At 44.4% G+C, this 15,988-nt stretch overlaps 1 protein-coding gene across 1 annotated transcript in view; it reads right to left on the bottom strand.

The window, feature by feature from the left end:
* Positions 1-201: 201 nt before the first annotated feature.
* cadm2a (cell adhesion molecule 2a) overlaps positions 202-15,988 on the bottom strand; it is a gene marked incomplete at both ends in the record, with an annotated part of 501,190 nt that continues 485,403 nt past the window's right edge. Inside the window, 2 exons of the mRNA XM_080748396.1 lie at positions 202-320; positions 3,499-3,621. Coding sequence (XP_080604522.1) covers positions 202-320; positions 3,499-3,621 — 242 coding nt within the window. The remainder of the gene's footprint in view (positions 321-3,498; positions 3,622-15,988) is intronic.

The raw sequence follows: 15,988 nt of genomic DNA, 5'->3' as shown, positions 1-15,988 counted from the left end.
ACATAGAGGAGGATATATATATATCTATATATACTATATATATAGAAAGACGAGGAGAAAGGGTGTGTGTGTGTGTGTGTGTGTGTGCGTGCGTGCTTGTGTGTGTATTTGTGTGTGTGTGTGTGTGTGTGTGTGTGCGTAAGCGCGAGTGCGTGTGTGGGGGGGTGGTGGGGGCGGTAGCGTCACGGCGCCCTCTGCAGTCTAAATGAAGTACTCTTTCTTCTCCTCTGCGTGTGCGTGGTTGCCCTCGGCGTTGATGATGGCCGTGTCGGCGTCGGGCGCGTCGTCCGCTCCCTTGGCCTCGTTCGTCAGGTACGTTCCTGTTGGGGATGTCCCAGGAGACAGAGAGGAGACAGAGAGGACACAGCCACGTCAGGGAGGACGGACACAGAGAGACAGAGACAGAGGACAATACGCTCTAAAGCAAGGGTTTTCAAAGTGGGTGACGGGGCACCCTGGGGTGCCGCGACGGCAGTCCAGGGGTGCAGATAATTTGATAATATTTGAAATTTATTTGGACATTTAAAAATATATTTAGTATCATTTTAAACTTGAAGTACAAAGTCATTTTTAACCAAAATGGCTATTATCTCGCTTTCCTCGCAACATAATCACTAGAATATGCTATAAATATAAGGTGCTGGGAGTGAAAATTATGAATATAATAATGTAGGGGTGCCTGATGAAAATTTATAGGGAAGCCCTGAGCCAAAAAAAATTGGGAACCCCTGCTCTAAAGCAAGGATTCTGGACCCCTAGGGGGTCCTCAGAGTTACTACAGGGGGTCCTCCAAATCTTTGTGTGATAGAAACTTTTTTCTTCTTTTGTTATATTAACCACTTGAATCCTAGTGTCCATATTATGAGAACTTTGGCCAAAAATAGCAGATCTACAAGCTCGTGAGTTTTTAGATCGGCTATTTTCAGCAAAGAGGTTCAGCAAAGAGTATTGACAGTTCAATTGGTTAAATATCTGAAAAAACAAATTGACATGAATCCAATACACACTGACGATTGTGCTGTCAAACGATGATGGAATCTATGAAAAGGTTGTGGGGGTCCCTGCTTCATCTTTATCTCAACTAAGGGGTCCTTGGCCTGAAAATGTTTAAGACCACTGCTCTAAAGAGTTAAAGATCTACAATGGTCCATTTGTTTACCAACTCTCCATCATTTCGCTGGGGACCCAGAATCCCTTAAAGGACCACTGGTTGATCATTGCTGTCGGGCAGAAACCTCATATCTCCATATTTTCTTATATTCATATTAACTAATTTTTTACTCATATTATGCCATAAACGTACTACACGTCTTTGATCTGTAGTGCCATACACGCAATAAACGTCTTTTTAATTAATCAAAAGTTTTATATTTCATAATCTAATTTTAATTTAAAAAATCTGCTCTAAATCGATGCCATTTGGCTCCGGGACCGGACCGATTTGACTGTAGCACCGTTTATACAGTCCGACTGTATAAACGTTCATTTATACACTTTCCCGTGCTTCCCAGACGAAGTATGAGTACTCATTCGAACGGGCGCGAGCACGCGCTTCTAACGGTGCCCTCCATTCGGCTGATCAAGCCCTTGATCGAGATCGAAGGCTCATAATGTGTTATAGGATGTTATCAAAAAAGGCCTGGCCCAAATGTAAACAGTCCAAAAAAATAAAAACGTGCTTCTTGTATCCTAAATGACGATCAGATAGTAGGAGAGCACCACTTGGTGGTTTTCAAAGGCCATTGCACTCTAAAACATACACAGTCGTAATGACAGTATATAATATCATAATGATCTAGGTCATCTTACACATGTTCTATTGAAGCCCAAATATAAATATATATTTTTTCCTTTGTAAGAGGGGTAGTGTGGCTTTCGATAGAAGCATAGATTTATATATGTAATTTAAGTACAAAATATGATTTTGGCCCCCATAAAAAGGTGAAATTAAACAAAATGGCTGGCACCAGTTTTGTAGATTTCTATTAAAGGACAAGTGGGTACTTAGTATATTTTTTATATTATGCTTTTTTGTAAATGTATGCCCAAATTCATCGTACACAAGTGTCGTGCAAAAGATGCGAAAATAACCACTTCGCATCCCGTTCTGATAAACACATAAAGTTCAGTTTGTGTTCATCTATCAAAGAACTTATTTTCCCCCCTTTTTTCCTGTTAAATGTATTCAATTAGAAGTTGTTCAAATGGATTAGAACATTTCTGCAGTTAAATAAAGTAATCAGTCACAACATCAGTAAGCGGAGGTCTAGGGACTCTCCATCAGGTGATGGACATCAGGCCCAGAGAGGTGTCATAGGTCGGCCTCTAGTTTTAATGCATGCCTGCCGAGCAGCCGCTGGTCTGCTGATTAATTCATGAAGCATTTGCCTGGAATATAGAAAAAGGTGTTTTGCTCTGGGAGTGCTCTCCCACTACTTGATTGAGACATGAGCTTAATTACAATGCACAGCTACACCTGGTAACAGGCTATTTTGGAATGAAACAGGGCCTCCTCCTTGCTTCCTTCACAAGTCTAACCAATTATGATAATTAAGGGGTTGTTCCATTTAGTGTGGCATAATCGGATTCTCAAACTTTTTTTAATTTCAAGGACACCCATAACTCTCAAGAGTTACACACACTTGAGGATACCTGGACCCAACGTTGAGACCCACTGGTGCAGCAGAGTCCAGTGAGACAACATGCACAATATCAGCACCCTGACTCTGTGTGGCCAGAAGTTCACCCCCAAAATGACTTTTTTCTATTGATTACTCACTCCATGGAGACTTGAGTTCATTAATATTTTTTGTTAAAACTTTTTTGTCACATTCCCAAGGAAAATGTAACCCCATTGATTCCGGATGGGGACCCAAATGCATTGATTATTCACTCCATGGAATTCAAGTCTCCATGATGTGAATAATCAATAGAAAGAAAAAAAAGATCATTGTGGGGGTAAACTACTCCTTTAATTAGCATAATTCGTAAAACCCAATTTCTGGGGCCCAATTTCTTCCCAATATCTAGACCCAGTCTAGCGATAACCCTTTCCTCTGATGTGCTGGGCTGTATACAGTAGGTGGACTGACTTGTGTGATTCATCTCATAGGAGTCTCTGGGGACCCAGCTCTGATGTTCAATGAGACAGGTGTTTTAGTGTTCAGCAGTGGTTCTCAAAGTGGGGTCTAGGGACCCTCAGGTGTCCTTGAAGGGGTCCCAGAGTGTCCCATCATTAAATTAGTTAAGCTAACCATCTGTAACTTTCCTATTCTACCCAGGATCTGAGCCTGGACAGAATAGTGCTGACATTGTATCCACTGAGCTATTAGAGCCTGCCTGCTTCTTCAGGGGAGAATCACTTTAATCACTTTAATCACTTTAATCCTATTTTATACTTTTGTCTATTAATAAAATAGACAAAATGTGACACATTGTGAACTTGTGTGCCTCTGCCTTAAAGAAATCTGGAAAATGTTTGAATAATTTCTCTCATACCTTTATGCCGGGCCAGGTATCTCCCAAGAACTATGATTAGACACAAGGTGACGAAGACCACCACGGCCACCACTCCACCAATCAGGGCATGGTCTGTACCGTGCTGCCCCATGGCGTTAGGATCTGGAGGGGAGGGAGGAGAGAGAGAGGGAGGGAGGGAGGGAGGGAGGGAGGGGGAGAGAGAGAGAGACACGGAGAGGAGAGAGGGAGAGAGGGAGAAATAGAGGGTGGCAGATAGAGAAAAGGAAGAGAGAGGGGGAGGAGGAGGAGAGACATTAGAATAAAATGTAGAAATAGATTATTTCCTGCTCTAATAATCATTGTGAGCTGCTGTCATTCCTGCCTCTCTCTCTCTCTCTCTCTCTCTCTCTCTCTCTCTCTCTCTCTCTCTCTCTCTCTCTCTCTTTCTCTCCATCATGCAGTCTGCTCACACAGAATAATGAAATGGAAAAGGGAGAGAGGGAGAGAGGGAGGGAGAGCGAGAGAGGCTGACACCACACTGACACGCAGAGTGCGTGCGCGCGCACACACACCCCGATAGTCACACATACACACACACACGCGCTTCAAAATGAAGGCAAAGGAGAATGAAAGCAGCACCCCGAAAAGCGGATATGAATAATTCAGGACCACCCCATGCATTGACGGGGGTTGGGGTGGGGGAGGGGGGAGGGGGGGTTGCAACATGCAAACCAGGGCAATAGCAGAAGAAGAAGTAAATAAATCATCACATGGAAAAATAAAAAGGGGAGAGATCAATCTTTTCCCATTTCTCATGGCGCGGGGATGGATGGGAGTTGCTGTTGAAAAGGTGAACCGGGTGTTGTGGACCGGAGTCCCCGCTGGGGAGGCAGGGCACGGCACTCCGCGAGCCACGAGCGGGGGCCGAGCGGCACGGCAGAAAACAACATCAGGGCCGGCCCGCTGAGGGGATGCGGAGCAGCGTGTGTAAGGAGCTCACACCCAGACCCCATCAAAGATTTAATTTCCAGTCAAACATATTGAATAAAAAATAACATACACAAGGTTGTGGTATATTCTTTTCTTCTTCTCAGGCTTTTTATGACAGACAGAGGTCACCTGGTAAATGGACCGACCTCCTGGATAAGACAGTAGTGTGTTTTACGAGATGAGATATGATATATTATTATTGAGATATTGCACTAATAGTGTTATTATTTATAACAGGCCATGGCACCTCATCACATTACACTTCACCAGACGGTGCCCTGCCATATTCATGTTCAGTGCCCTTCATATAGCCACGTGTGTGTGCGTGCGTGAGAGAGAGAGAGAGGGTGCAATAAATGAGTTATGTGTGTTGTACTGTACTGTATATCGTCACTGTCGGGCAAAAACCTTGTATCTCCAAGTTTCAAATGTGTACGTTTTTTCCGCAAAGTAAATCCCTGCTTCATCATACAAGGCTGTCGCACAAAACTAGTAGATCTACAAGTACTAGCAGATCTACAAGCAGATCTACAAGCACACAACGCCTCGCGGTGCGATGCGTTTTGTGCTTTTAGATCGGCTGTTTTCACTAGTTTAGATCATTTTTAAAATGATCAATATAAAACGAACGGTTTTGGACATACAAGGTTTCCACACGACAACGACGATATGTTTACGTACTGTAGATATGTGATGTGTCTGTATATAAATATTAATGTGTGAATATCTAAATATGCGTTGAACGTGTGTTCATGCAGTGCGCTGTACTCCATCTGCACATATCTATATATAACAGCTAACATGCACGCGGGCCACTGACACCATAAACAATGTGTGCAACACAGTATGGTGTTCTGTCTTCTGTCCCGCCATCATGTGACTGGCATGGACACCACACATGACTGGCATGAACAGCTGGCTCTCTGTCGCTCTGGAGACGCCAAGGGTCACCAGGATGTGTCACCCTTCACGTTGTGCCACTGGAGACGCACCCATACGTGCACTCGCGCACCACACACACACACACACACACACACACACACACACACACACACACACACACACACACACACACACACACACACACACACACACACACACACACACACACACACACACACACACACACACACACACACACACACACACACACACACACACACACACGTGCAGTGGTCATGGTTGAGCGGTAGTGTGAAGAGAACAGCAACGTTATGTCCCTCTGCCTTCAGCCAGCAGTGTCGGCCTTGGCAGTGGTGTAAAGTAACGAAGTACATTTACTTAAGTACTGGTCAATGTATAGCTGGCCGTGGAGACTGTTGATGGTGGGTCACTTCAGGGCAGTCCCCACGCTGCAACTTTCTGCCCATTCCGGCACTCTAACTGTGATGCAGAGGATCTTCTGGAGCTATCTTACACGGAAGACCTCAGGCTTCTACAGATGGTCCATGCCTCACAAACATACAGTACACATATGGATGTGTGACACACAAGCTTTGACACACCTTCTCTTTTTTGGTACTGTACTGCTCTTGTTTTTACTCTTATCTATTTTTTCCTACTTCTCTGTAACTTTGTAAATAACTGTATACTGCTGTGCTACAACTGGACAACTAAATTTCCCCCTTGGGATAATAAAGGTATCTATCTATCTAAGCACGGGCACACAGTACTTTTACTTTTGGTACTTAAAGTACATTTTGAGACAAATACTTTTGTACTTTTACTCAAGTCAATTTTGAATTCAGGACTTTTGAATAGTATTTCTACATTGTAGAATTGATACTTTGTGTCTTTGTGATTCCATTCTCTCTGTAAAAGCCACCTTTTTAAAGAAACAGAACTAGTGTCCTCAAATCCACCATATCAGCATACTCTTCAAAAGCTCTTTGTCATACAAACACATGGCACATACAAACACGTGTGAGGTGTGCGTGCATGTGTGTGTGTGTGTGTGTCACGCTGGGTACTCCGACTTTCATGTGGTGGGTACAACCAGCAATCAGACAAATGTCCCTTTCAGGTCAGTATCATAAGACAACCGTTTGAGTCAAAGCTACATGCAGACACACCATGTTTCTTTAACAAACAGAGAAAATATTTTGAACTATTCAGTTGCGACGTTAACTATCTCTAAATAGATTCAGCAAAGAACATAAGAAACACACGTGAAATGGCAGAGGGCTTGAAGGGATACTTCACTTTCAAAAAAACTTTTGGTCATTTTATCATCTAATCAGGCTGTTCAGGGCTGTTCAGGGTGTTCATACTTTTATGAACACCCTGAACAGTTTTTAATATGCTTCATTCAATATTTAGATATTTGATGTAAATGTTATCAGGAGGCTTGATCCAGAGCCGCTCCACATACACACCCATTGTAACTTCAAACTCGATTTTAACCATGATAGATTCATCAAAAACACACATTATTTTTTCTGTTGACTCATACTACCCTCCTAATACATGAGCAGGCCGTGTTTTTTCGATAACGTTTTTCATTTATTTTTAATAATTATTTGGGAAAATGGAAAAAATGTAATACAACAATTAATTATTAAAAATAAATTAAAAAAGCTATCGAAAAAACACGGCCTGCTCACGTATTAGGAGGTTCACCGGAAAAAATAATGGGTGGTTTTGATGAATCTAGCATGGTTAAAATGGAGTTTGAAGGGCCTGGAGGGCCTGGAGGGCCTGATAACATTTACATCAAACATCAAAATATTGAATGAAGCAAATTAAAATCTGTTCATGGTGTTCATAAAAGCCTGATTAGACGATAAAATGACCAAAAGTTATTTTGAAAGTGGAATATCCATTTAACAGGTAGGAGAGGAAATGAGGAGAGAAAAGAGGAGATGGAGAGGGGAAAGTGAGATACGCCTCGTTGCCGCGCGAAGAGACGAGTGGAGAAGAGGAGAGGGACGCATGCAGAGGAGAAGAGGGCTTATGCTTTTTTTTATGGCTGGAGAACACATTATCTTTTAATAAGGGCACAGCCATTCCTCTCCCTGTGATTTAATATTAGAGCGTGGCAGAGCAAACTCCTCGTTCAATATTTATAATAGTCTCCTTGTCGCCAGGGTCCTTTAATAAATAAGAGGAGTCCAGTGCTTCCGTCCGCCACCGCTTTGGCCTCGGCTGAAACAAAAACGTGCTCTATTCCCACACCAACCCCGGTAAGTCCTCATCTGATTCGTTTCACTTACTCTGAGCACAGTCGGTGCATCCAGGGTCACCAGGAAGCACGGGGAAGTAATATCAGCCGTGAATTCAACTTGTTCAGCTGTGCTCGGCTCACAAGGGGACGCACCGCACCGCTAGCCGCTATTGTTTCCGTGAACGTGTTTGTTGTGCGTGCGGGGCGTGTGTTTTAACACAGTGGAATTCGTTTACATGCAAAGGAGGTTAAAGTGTATTCTGGTTTTCATTCTATTTCTAACCCAACTTTGCACTGGTTGATTTGCCTGGGAAAGTACGCCTTGACTGGCTTGTGAGTTAACGTCAATACTCTCAGAAATCATTAAATATCTGAATCCAAATAAATTGGTCAACACAGACAATATTATCATAGACAGACATATTAATGTATTGATTCTTACCATTAGTAAATGAAGGTATTCTCAGGCTTGGTGTGCTGCAAGATCAGGCTATCACCAAAGAAATCCCACCACACGAGACAAAGGGAACCCCTGCTATTAACACCGGCAAGGCCTGCTAGAGCAGATTTTGCAGAGACCTTTGAGAGAGAACTCGACGTCTCACCAGTCACCACTTGAAGAGACTACCACACAATATCTGTGGGACATTGTGTACTGACACAGCCTTGGATATCTTTTGGGAAGTCGACCTCAAAGATCAACGACGGCACAGCACCTTTGCAGGAGTAGCAGCAGACAAGTTCGAGGCGAAATGTTCATTAGACATGATCTTCAGTAGTATAGAGAGCAGCAGATACCCCTGTACTGTATGTATCGCTTTCACCGACCTCATTTTAGCTTTTGATCTGGTCAGCAGGGAAGGACATTTCCAGATTCTCCCAAAGATGAATGCCAAATATATTATTTTTTCTTTTTTTTCTTCCTTTTATTTCTTTTTTCTATGAGAAGAATAACGTTGGACTTTGCAACATGCAACTACTAACAACTATCTGCAACCATTATCGACCAATGGCAGTTGCAAGGAGTGCAAATGGAAGGAGCATTGTTGTGGACTGGCCTTAAAACAGTTTTGTTGCGAGGAGTTGCAACTAGTTGCATTGGTGCGGTCTGGCCATTGCATGCCTACACTGTAGCTTGCGTTGTCTAGCAAGCTGCTGTATGGCAGTGAGACCAGGGCAACACAGAACCTGAGAAGCCTCCGCTGCATCCTGGGCATATCCTTGCAAGTCAAGGTGTGCAACAATGATGTTTTGACACACGCTGGCCTTCCCATTATGTACACTGTTCAGACTGCACTGGCTGGGCCCTGTCGGTCGCACGGAGGATGGTCCCATCACCAAAGACCTTCTCTATGGAGAACTGGTAAGTGTGAGAGTGTGAGAACAGTGCTGTCTGTAAGAAAGACGAGAAGGCCCTTGACATCAATATCAAGTACTGGTCATACTGACCGTGTGATCTGGAGAAGTACCTTATACCAACACCTCATGACAAGGACGCTGCAGCAGATAAGAGCATATTGCAGACAGACCAACAACCACACACATACGCCACCTCTGTGACAGAGGCTGCCACTCGCGCTTAGCGCTTTTCAGTTATAAGAGACGCTGCTCCAGACCTGTAGGACTAAACCTACCCCTAACCATTACCCTGACCCTGACCAACGGAGGCCTAACTCGTTAAATTACAAGCAACAACAACCCATAGTACTGAGACAATGTTCCAGAGATCATATGAAAATCTGATAAAAGGGGAAACAAACTGAAAGAGGGGTTCTCTCATTTCTTGAATGAAACAGGGCCAGATATATTATTATTCCAGCGGGGTGGGGACTGCAAGAGAAAACTAAAATGGCCAACATTCAGACCATCCTGTGCTTGTGTTTATAGAACTGTGAAACCTTAACGATGGAAAACTAAACAATCGTTAGCCACTGGCTGATTCTGAAGATGTAGCATCGAAGGTGCAATGAGGCGGATAAACTATATTTTTAGCAGCATTATCAGTTCAAGGAAAAGAAAAAGCTCAATTAGCCCATCATCAGGATCTCAGCTGGGAGGAGGGGGGGGGGGGCAGGGGGATTGGATGATGAAACCATGAAGACCCAAATCCCTGCTGGCAGCGAGTCAATAAACCCTTTTCAAATGCCTGTGCGCGCATCACGCACACACACACACACACACACACACACGCGCACACACACACACACACACACACACACACGCACGCACGCACGCACACGCACGCACACACACACACACACACACACACACACACACACGCACGCACACGCACGCACACACACACACACACACACACACACACACACACACACACACACGGACGCAGATCCCACCGACTTTCTAGAGACTGTCACGTTGTTTGTAGTAGGAAGCACAGTGTGGTTGGTAAATGGCTGCTTCTGGTAAAGGAGCTACATGGCTGTGTGATGTTGTTGTGGTTTGTTTGTGTTTGTGCTTTTGCTTGTGCTTGTGTGCGTGTGTGTGTGTGTGTGTGTGTGTGTGTGTGTGTGTGTGTGTGTGTGTGTGTGTGTGTGTGTGCGTGCGTGCGTGCGTGCGTGCGTATCGAGCGCAAATCGTGCCACATGGACGTTGCTACACTCGCGCGCACGCATTCGATTTTATCTGTGTTGTACTGAACGCATGAACGTCTCCTGTAATTTTCAAATGGCTTTTGAATCATAACGCGCAAACGTCGCCGTCACGCGTCCCCGTGTGCCTTCTCTTTTGTGCCTCACAGGGGAACGCGAGGTCGCGTAGTGTCAGGCGTTTGTGGCGAACGCATGTGTTAACGCACGCATACATCTAATGGCCATGTGGCCATCATGCGTGAGACGACACGGTCAAATGCAGCGCCGCCATGAACTGTACGCGTGATTGACTTGTTGCTCTGCTCTGGAACGCACGTGTGAGATGTGTGCCACCCATTTGATTCTCAGCGCTAAACCTGCGTGTGTGTGTGTAGACGTGTATATCAAATAAAACATCCAGACGTTCATGCGAGCATGCGTTGGTCTGTCTCCACTGTGGGTTCATGCTCTCTGTGCTCCTTGGCTGACGTAGCAAATTTGCTTTATATAGGCCTATTTGAATTGGGATAAAATACAGACCCTCAAGGACCACCGGTGGTCCTTTGGTGAGTTGGTGGTCCTGGTGGTCCCCCCCCCAAGGACCACCGTTGGCCAAGGACCACCGTTGGTCCTTGGGGGAAGTTCCAAGTGGTCCACAGCTAAATTATGGAGAGTTGTTAACCAAATGGATCTTTTAAATCTTTAGAGTATAAAGTGAAACCAAATAGATTTCGTTTCATTTTCTGGAAACACCCCGCCATTCCGAATATATTATTTATTATTATTTGGGCGATGATGTGATGTTGAAATGTAACTTTCAGATCAGCGCATGCATGAGTCACGGCCTTGCGCCCTGCTGGTTGGGACTAATATATTAAGTAGAAGTGTGTTGTGTTTATGGACTAAAATAACAGATGCTGGTTATTTTATTTGTTTTGCCCATTTTTATATTTGCATTTTATTGAGATACATATATATATTTCGTTAATTTATTTATATTTATTTATTTATTTATTTAACTGTTTTTGTTTTGTTTGGTGTTCCTAAGTTGAGCCCTTCGGAATGGCTGCCTTCTGGTTAAGTTGTCAGTTAAATTGCTTTATTTATTATTTGTTTAGTTCTGTTCAGTTATGTTGTGTTTAGACCTTTATTTCGTTATTTGTTTGTTTTGTTGTTAACTTCAGCTCTGAGCAGCGGCCTGGCCTGCCGGGCTCAATTTGTCACGCACATGTCGGGCTTTGGGCTGGGTCGGGCTTGAGAAAAATAAATAAAGAAAAAAATTGGCAAGATCTGTGCTTTGCATCCCGGCCAGCAGCAGTTCCAGTGAACGGGTTTTCAGCGCTGCGGGCAGAACCATCTCCGAGCGAAGGACATCGTTGAACGATTTTCTTCATCACAATTTATAAGATCGGTGAGTACAGCCTAGCCTTTAACTGTTGGCAATATATACCCAATGGCCAACGTAGAATGTAGTCATCTTGGTCTCTTGTGATCTTATCATTTATTTATAAATGTATTTTATTTAATTTCAGCTGCTTGCTGTCTGATTGGATTATTTGCCGGTGCGGCCTCCCGGCGCGGCCTTGCGCCCAGCGCTGGATTTTTGGGACTATTAAACTGAACGAATAAGTGTTGATTCATACAAAGAAAAGTACTGTGTTACGGACTAAAATAACAAATGCTGTTTATTTTATTTGTTTAGCCTATTTACATACTTTAATTTAACCAGGGAATGGGAATGTTTCGTTGCTTGACTGATTAAGGCTATTCATTCTAATATTTTATACACATACTTAACTTGAGATTGTTTATTTTAATTGCACAAATGTCGCACAACGCAAACTCAAAGGATTGTTCATTGTTAAATTGTCCTCGGGAGTCGGGACCTGTTTCACAATTGAATAAAGACAGTTGGAAAGGGGTATCATGTCTCTGTTCTTCACCAATATTTAAAATGTAATGAAAACAAAAGGCCGCCGCTACACGCACTCTGCAATTAAGCTTGTTTAGAAAAATGTCGGTCTTCGGGCCGGGCCGGTCTCCAATTGTCAATTATGTATCGGGCTTTGGGTTAGGGTTAGGTTACATTAGATTTCTGACCATTCTGGCCCCCTCCTCCCCTCATTGATTTAATTTCTGATCACCCCTCCCTCCATCGCACATAGTGTATTATTTGTGAGGAGTTGCTCACATTTAGATGAAAGGAAAGTGCTTCTGGAGTCACTTGTATATCATATATAGGCTATAGGCTAATATAATATAGGCCGATGTGTGGGTCTCTCGCCCTAGCTCGCGCGCGCTGCTCTCTGTGCCAAATCATGTCCAAATGGAGACGCTTTTGCGCAGCGAGTGAGCCAGCGGAGGGCAAGACGAGGGGCAGAGAGAGAGAGAGAGAGAGAGAGAGAGAGAGAGAGAGAGAGAGAGAGAGACGTTGCCCTCTTCGTAGATATTCATATCTTGCTAAAGTATTTTCTGTCTGGTTTATTGCTGGTAGATTTTGCGAGACTCTCCCGCCGCCGCTGGTTTTATTTTTTGATTGCCCGTTTACGAACGTTGACCGCTGATAAATAGGCTAATGCGGCGCTTGCGGGGGTCCTGCGGTTACACACAGGGAGATGGAGGAGGCATTATTATGCAGCTTGGATACATTCATGTCCCTGGACAGACGTGCACGGACGATTCCTTGTTTCGGATGACAAAGTGCAGTGCGAGCGCAAACGTATCAATTAAATATGCAAGAATGTGGCAACTTCACCCCTCCCATTCGCACGACTAAACCGAATTATATTATGAGAATGTGGCCTCACCATTTAGGCCTACTGCTAATCTGCATAGATTCTCTGCCATTCCGCCATTTTTTTTGTACCATGCATGTTCCAAGCTCCTCCATGCTCCGGTTTAGATAACTACTGTACAACGCATTTGCCCTTCGCAATAGGGCCAGGTCTGTCTGTCTGTCTGTCTGTCTGTCTGTCTGTCTGTCTGTCTGTCTGTCTGTCTGTCTGTCTGTCACGCAGCAATGCATGCATGCGCTCAGCGGAGAGGCAGCCCCTTGCCTAGTTAGTAAAGCCTGGTGTGCGAGGTTACCTAGTTAGTAGTATAGTAATAAGGGTAATAATAACCCCTCCCCCTCTCTCTCTTTCCTTTAGTTGTCTTGGCATATAGGCATAAAACGTACGGCTAAAGTGGATCAATGGATGTTTTATAATATAATAGGCCTAATCATATCTTTTAATTACCTCAACATTTTGAGTATACAGTATAAGTAAATCTACTTAGTTACTTTGCCCCACTGCGCCCAGTGAGAGCAGAGAGAGAGAGAGAGAGAGAGAGAGAGAGAGAGAGAGAGAGAGAGAGAGAGATCTCGGCAAGCGCCGAGGTCCATTTGGTTACCAACTGTCCAACTCCATCATTAATAAGCTGGGGATTGTGGACCACCTCAAGCCTCAAGGACCACTGGTGGTATTTGAAGCAGATGATCAGATCGTGCAAAACTCGGAATACCCCGAAACGCTTTGCGTGGTGTCACAGGCGAGAGAGATGAAGCAGGGATCCCCACAACCTTCATAGATTCCATATAGTTTCATTGTTTGACAGCACAATCACTTTTTTTGCGCAGCCTCCTCGCCAGCATGGTGCTTTAAAACGGCGAAATTAAACAAATATAGGCCTATTCGCTATATAAATATTTTGTTCGTGGGCCTGTGTTTCGCCGTTAATAGTTCTCCTTGGCTTTATTTATTTTTTCCTATAGGCCTACGCCAATGTAATGTGCACAGGAGTATTTTAGTTGCACAAAAAACAACCGCTCGCCCAGAACGAACCAACGGCGCAGTACAAAACCAAGGCAGGCAGGGTCCATTTGGTTTCATTTTACGCTCTCAAGAGTTAAGGGTCTATAGTTCCGTTTGGTTACTCTCCATATTTTAACTGGAGATCACCTGCATGGAAACCCTAACCCCTCAAGGACCAACACAGCACTGGTGGTCCCCGGACCACTGGTTGAGACCCACTGCTGTAGACTCAATATAGCCTACTGTAATCATATCGAACAAAAATAAATACCCTATGAATTCAATGAAATGTCGGCTTGACAAGTGTAACGCTGACACTGCATGTGTAATGGATGTGTAATGAATGGATGGATGAAATAATAAAATGTACTTTTCATCATGTCTGTTGCTAAGGTATGGCAACATGACTGGTGTCTTGCACGCACGCGAGGGCGCGCGTGCAAGACACCAGTCATGTTGCCATACCTTAGCTTTTGCTGAACTGACGCCACTGGTAAACCCCGACTCTGCAGGGTCTCCAGCGAACAAGACAGCGCTGATTTGGGACAAGCGCTAGAGCTGCAGGCAGCTCGCCCCGTGTTGCGTATCTATAGCAGATATACAAGCTCATAGCGTGGCGAATTGCGACGAGTTGTGAGCTTGTAGCTCTGATATTTTCAACGCGCGTCACCATCGTACGACGAATAGGCTGATTTTAACAGCGCACAGCACAGAAGAAGCAGCCCGCAGCACGCTCGTCGCTCACCCTTCGGGATTTAAACCATGCTGACAGATCATGATACAAAAATGATGATGTTGTTTTAATGGTTGTAGCCTACTACTTTAACCAAATAATAATAATAATAATAGGCTTAAATCTGATAAAATAGCCTAAAGGGAGCCAAATGATATAAGGGAGACATTTTCCCAGCCGGTCACAGTGTCCGGTGGACTTTATAATTACCGGCCAATTAAACATTTTAACGGTCAATGGCACAACGTATGCTTCGCCAATATCTTTATATATACAGACAGACAGACAGACAGACAGACAGACAGACAGACAGACAGACAGACAGACAGACACCTGGCACCCCCTCAAGAACCACTGGGGGGCCCCGGACCACTGGTTGAAATCCACTGTCAGAAAGAAAGTAATGACGTGCTGCCGTGTATATCACCGAGAAAAAAAGAAAAAAAAAGTAGGCCTATACCTCTGCCCTCATGAAAGTCAGGCAAGACTGACGTTAACCTTTATTTTATTTAGAACATAAGATGAAACCAAATGGACCCTTGTGTTCATGAATGAGTTAGAGCTTAAAATGAATAGGCTACAACACCTTACAAAAGGATCCGAAGTGTAGTGGAGTAGAAGGAAAGTAGGCTACTGGTAATTGGACTCATCTTTTTACTGTGAAAATCAGACAACTGTTTCTGCCTAAAACAACGTCACAAGAGTGCACAGTGAGCAGCAGCAGAACCAGGGCATGCAGTCACACACTTGTCGGCTGGAGTGCATAGGCCTACTGAGGCAGCAGCCTGCACACAAGAGCTTAGAATTTCAGCCCGAGCCCGACGGGACCCGACGGGTCGGCGCGGCGCGGGCCGGGCCGGGCTCAATTTGTCACGCACATGTCGGGCTTTGGGCTGGGTCGGGCTTGAGGGGAAAAAAAAAAAATACAAATATATGTGCCTGTTGCACCAAGACCAGATGGAGAGGATGAGGATGCTGCTGCTGCCGCTCCTCCGGCCCAAAATGCAGACAACGAGTTTGCAGAGTGGCAAAATGAGCACAGAGCTGACGAGGGAGAGGGCGAGGTTGACGAGGTGTCTCTGTCTCTGAGCGAGCGCCCTGCGGCGGTGGGGCCTCCCGGCGCGGCCTTGCGCCCAGCGCTGGATTTTTGGGACTATTAAACTGAACGAATAAGTGTTGATTCATACAAAGAAAAGTGCTGTGTTACGGACTAAAATAACAAATGCTGTTTATTTTATTTGTTTAGCCTATTTATATACTT

This window comes from Nannobrachium achirus, assembly GCF_963921795.1.
Source record: "Nannobrachium achirus genome assembly, chromosome: 19".
Classification (NCBI taxonomy): Eukaryota; Metazoa; Chordata; class Actinopteri; order Myctophiformes; family Myctophidae; genus Nannobrachium; species Nannobrachium achirus.
The sequence above is the reverse complement of the archived record's forward strand: the minus strand, read 5'-3'. Positions and strand labels throughout refer to the sequence as shown.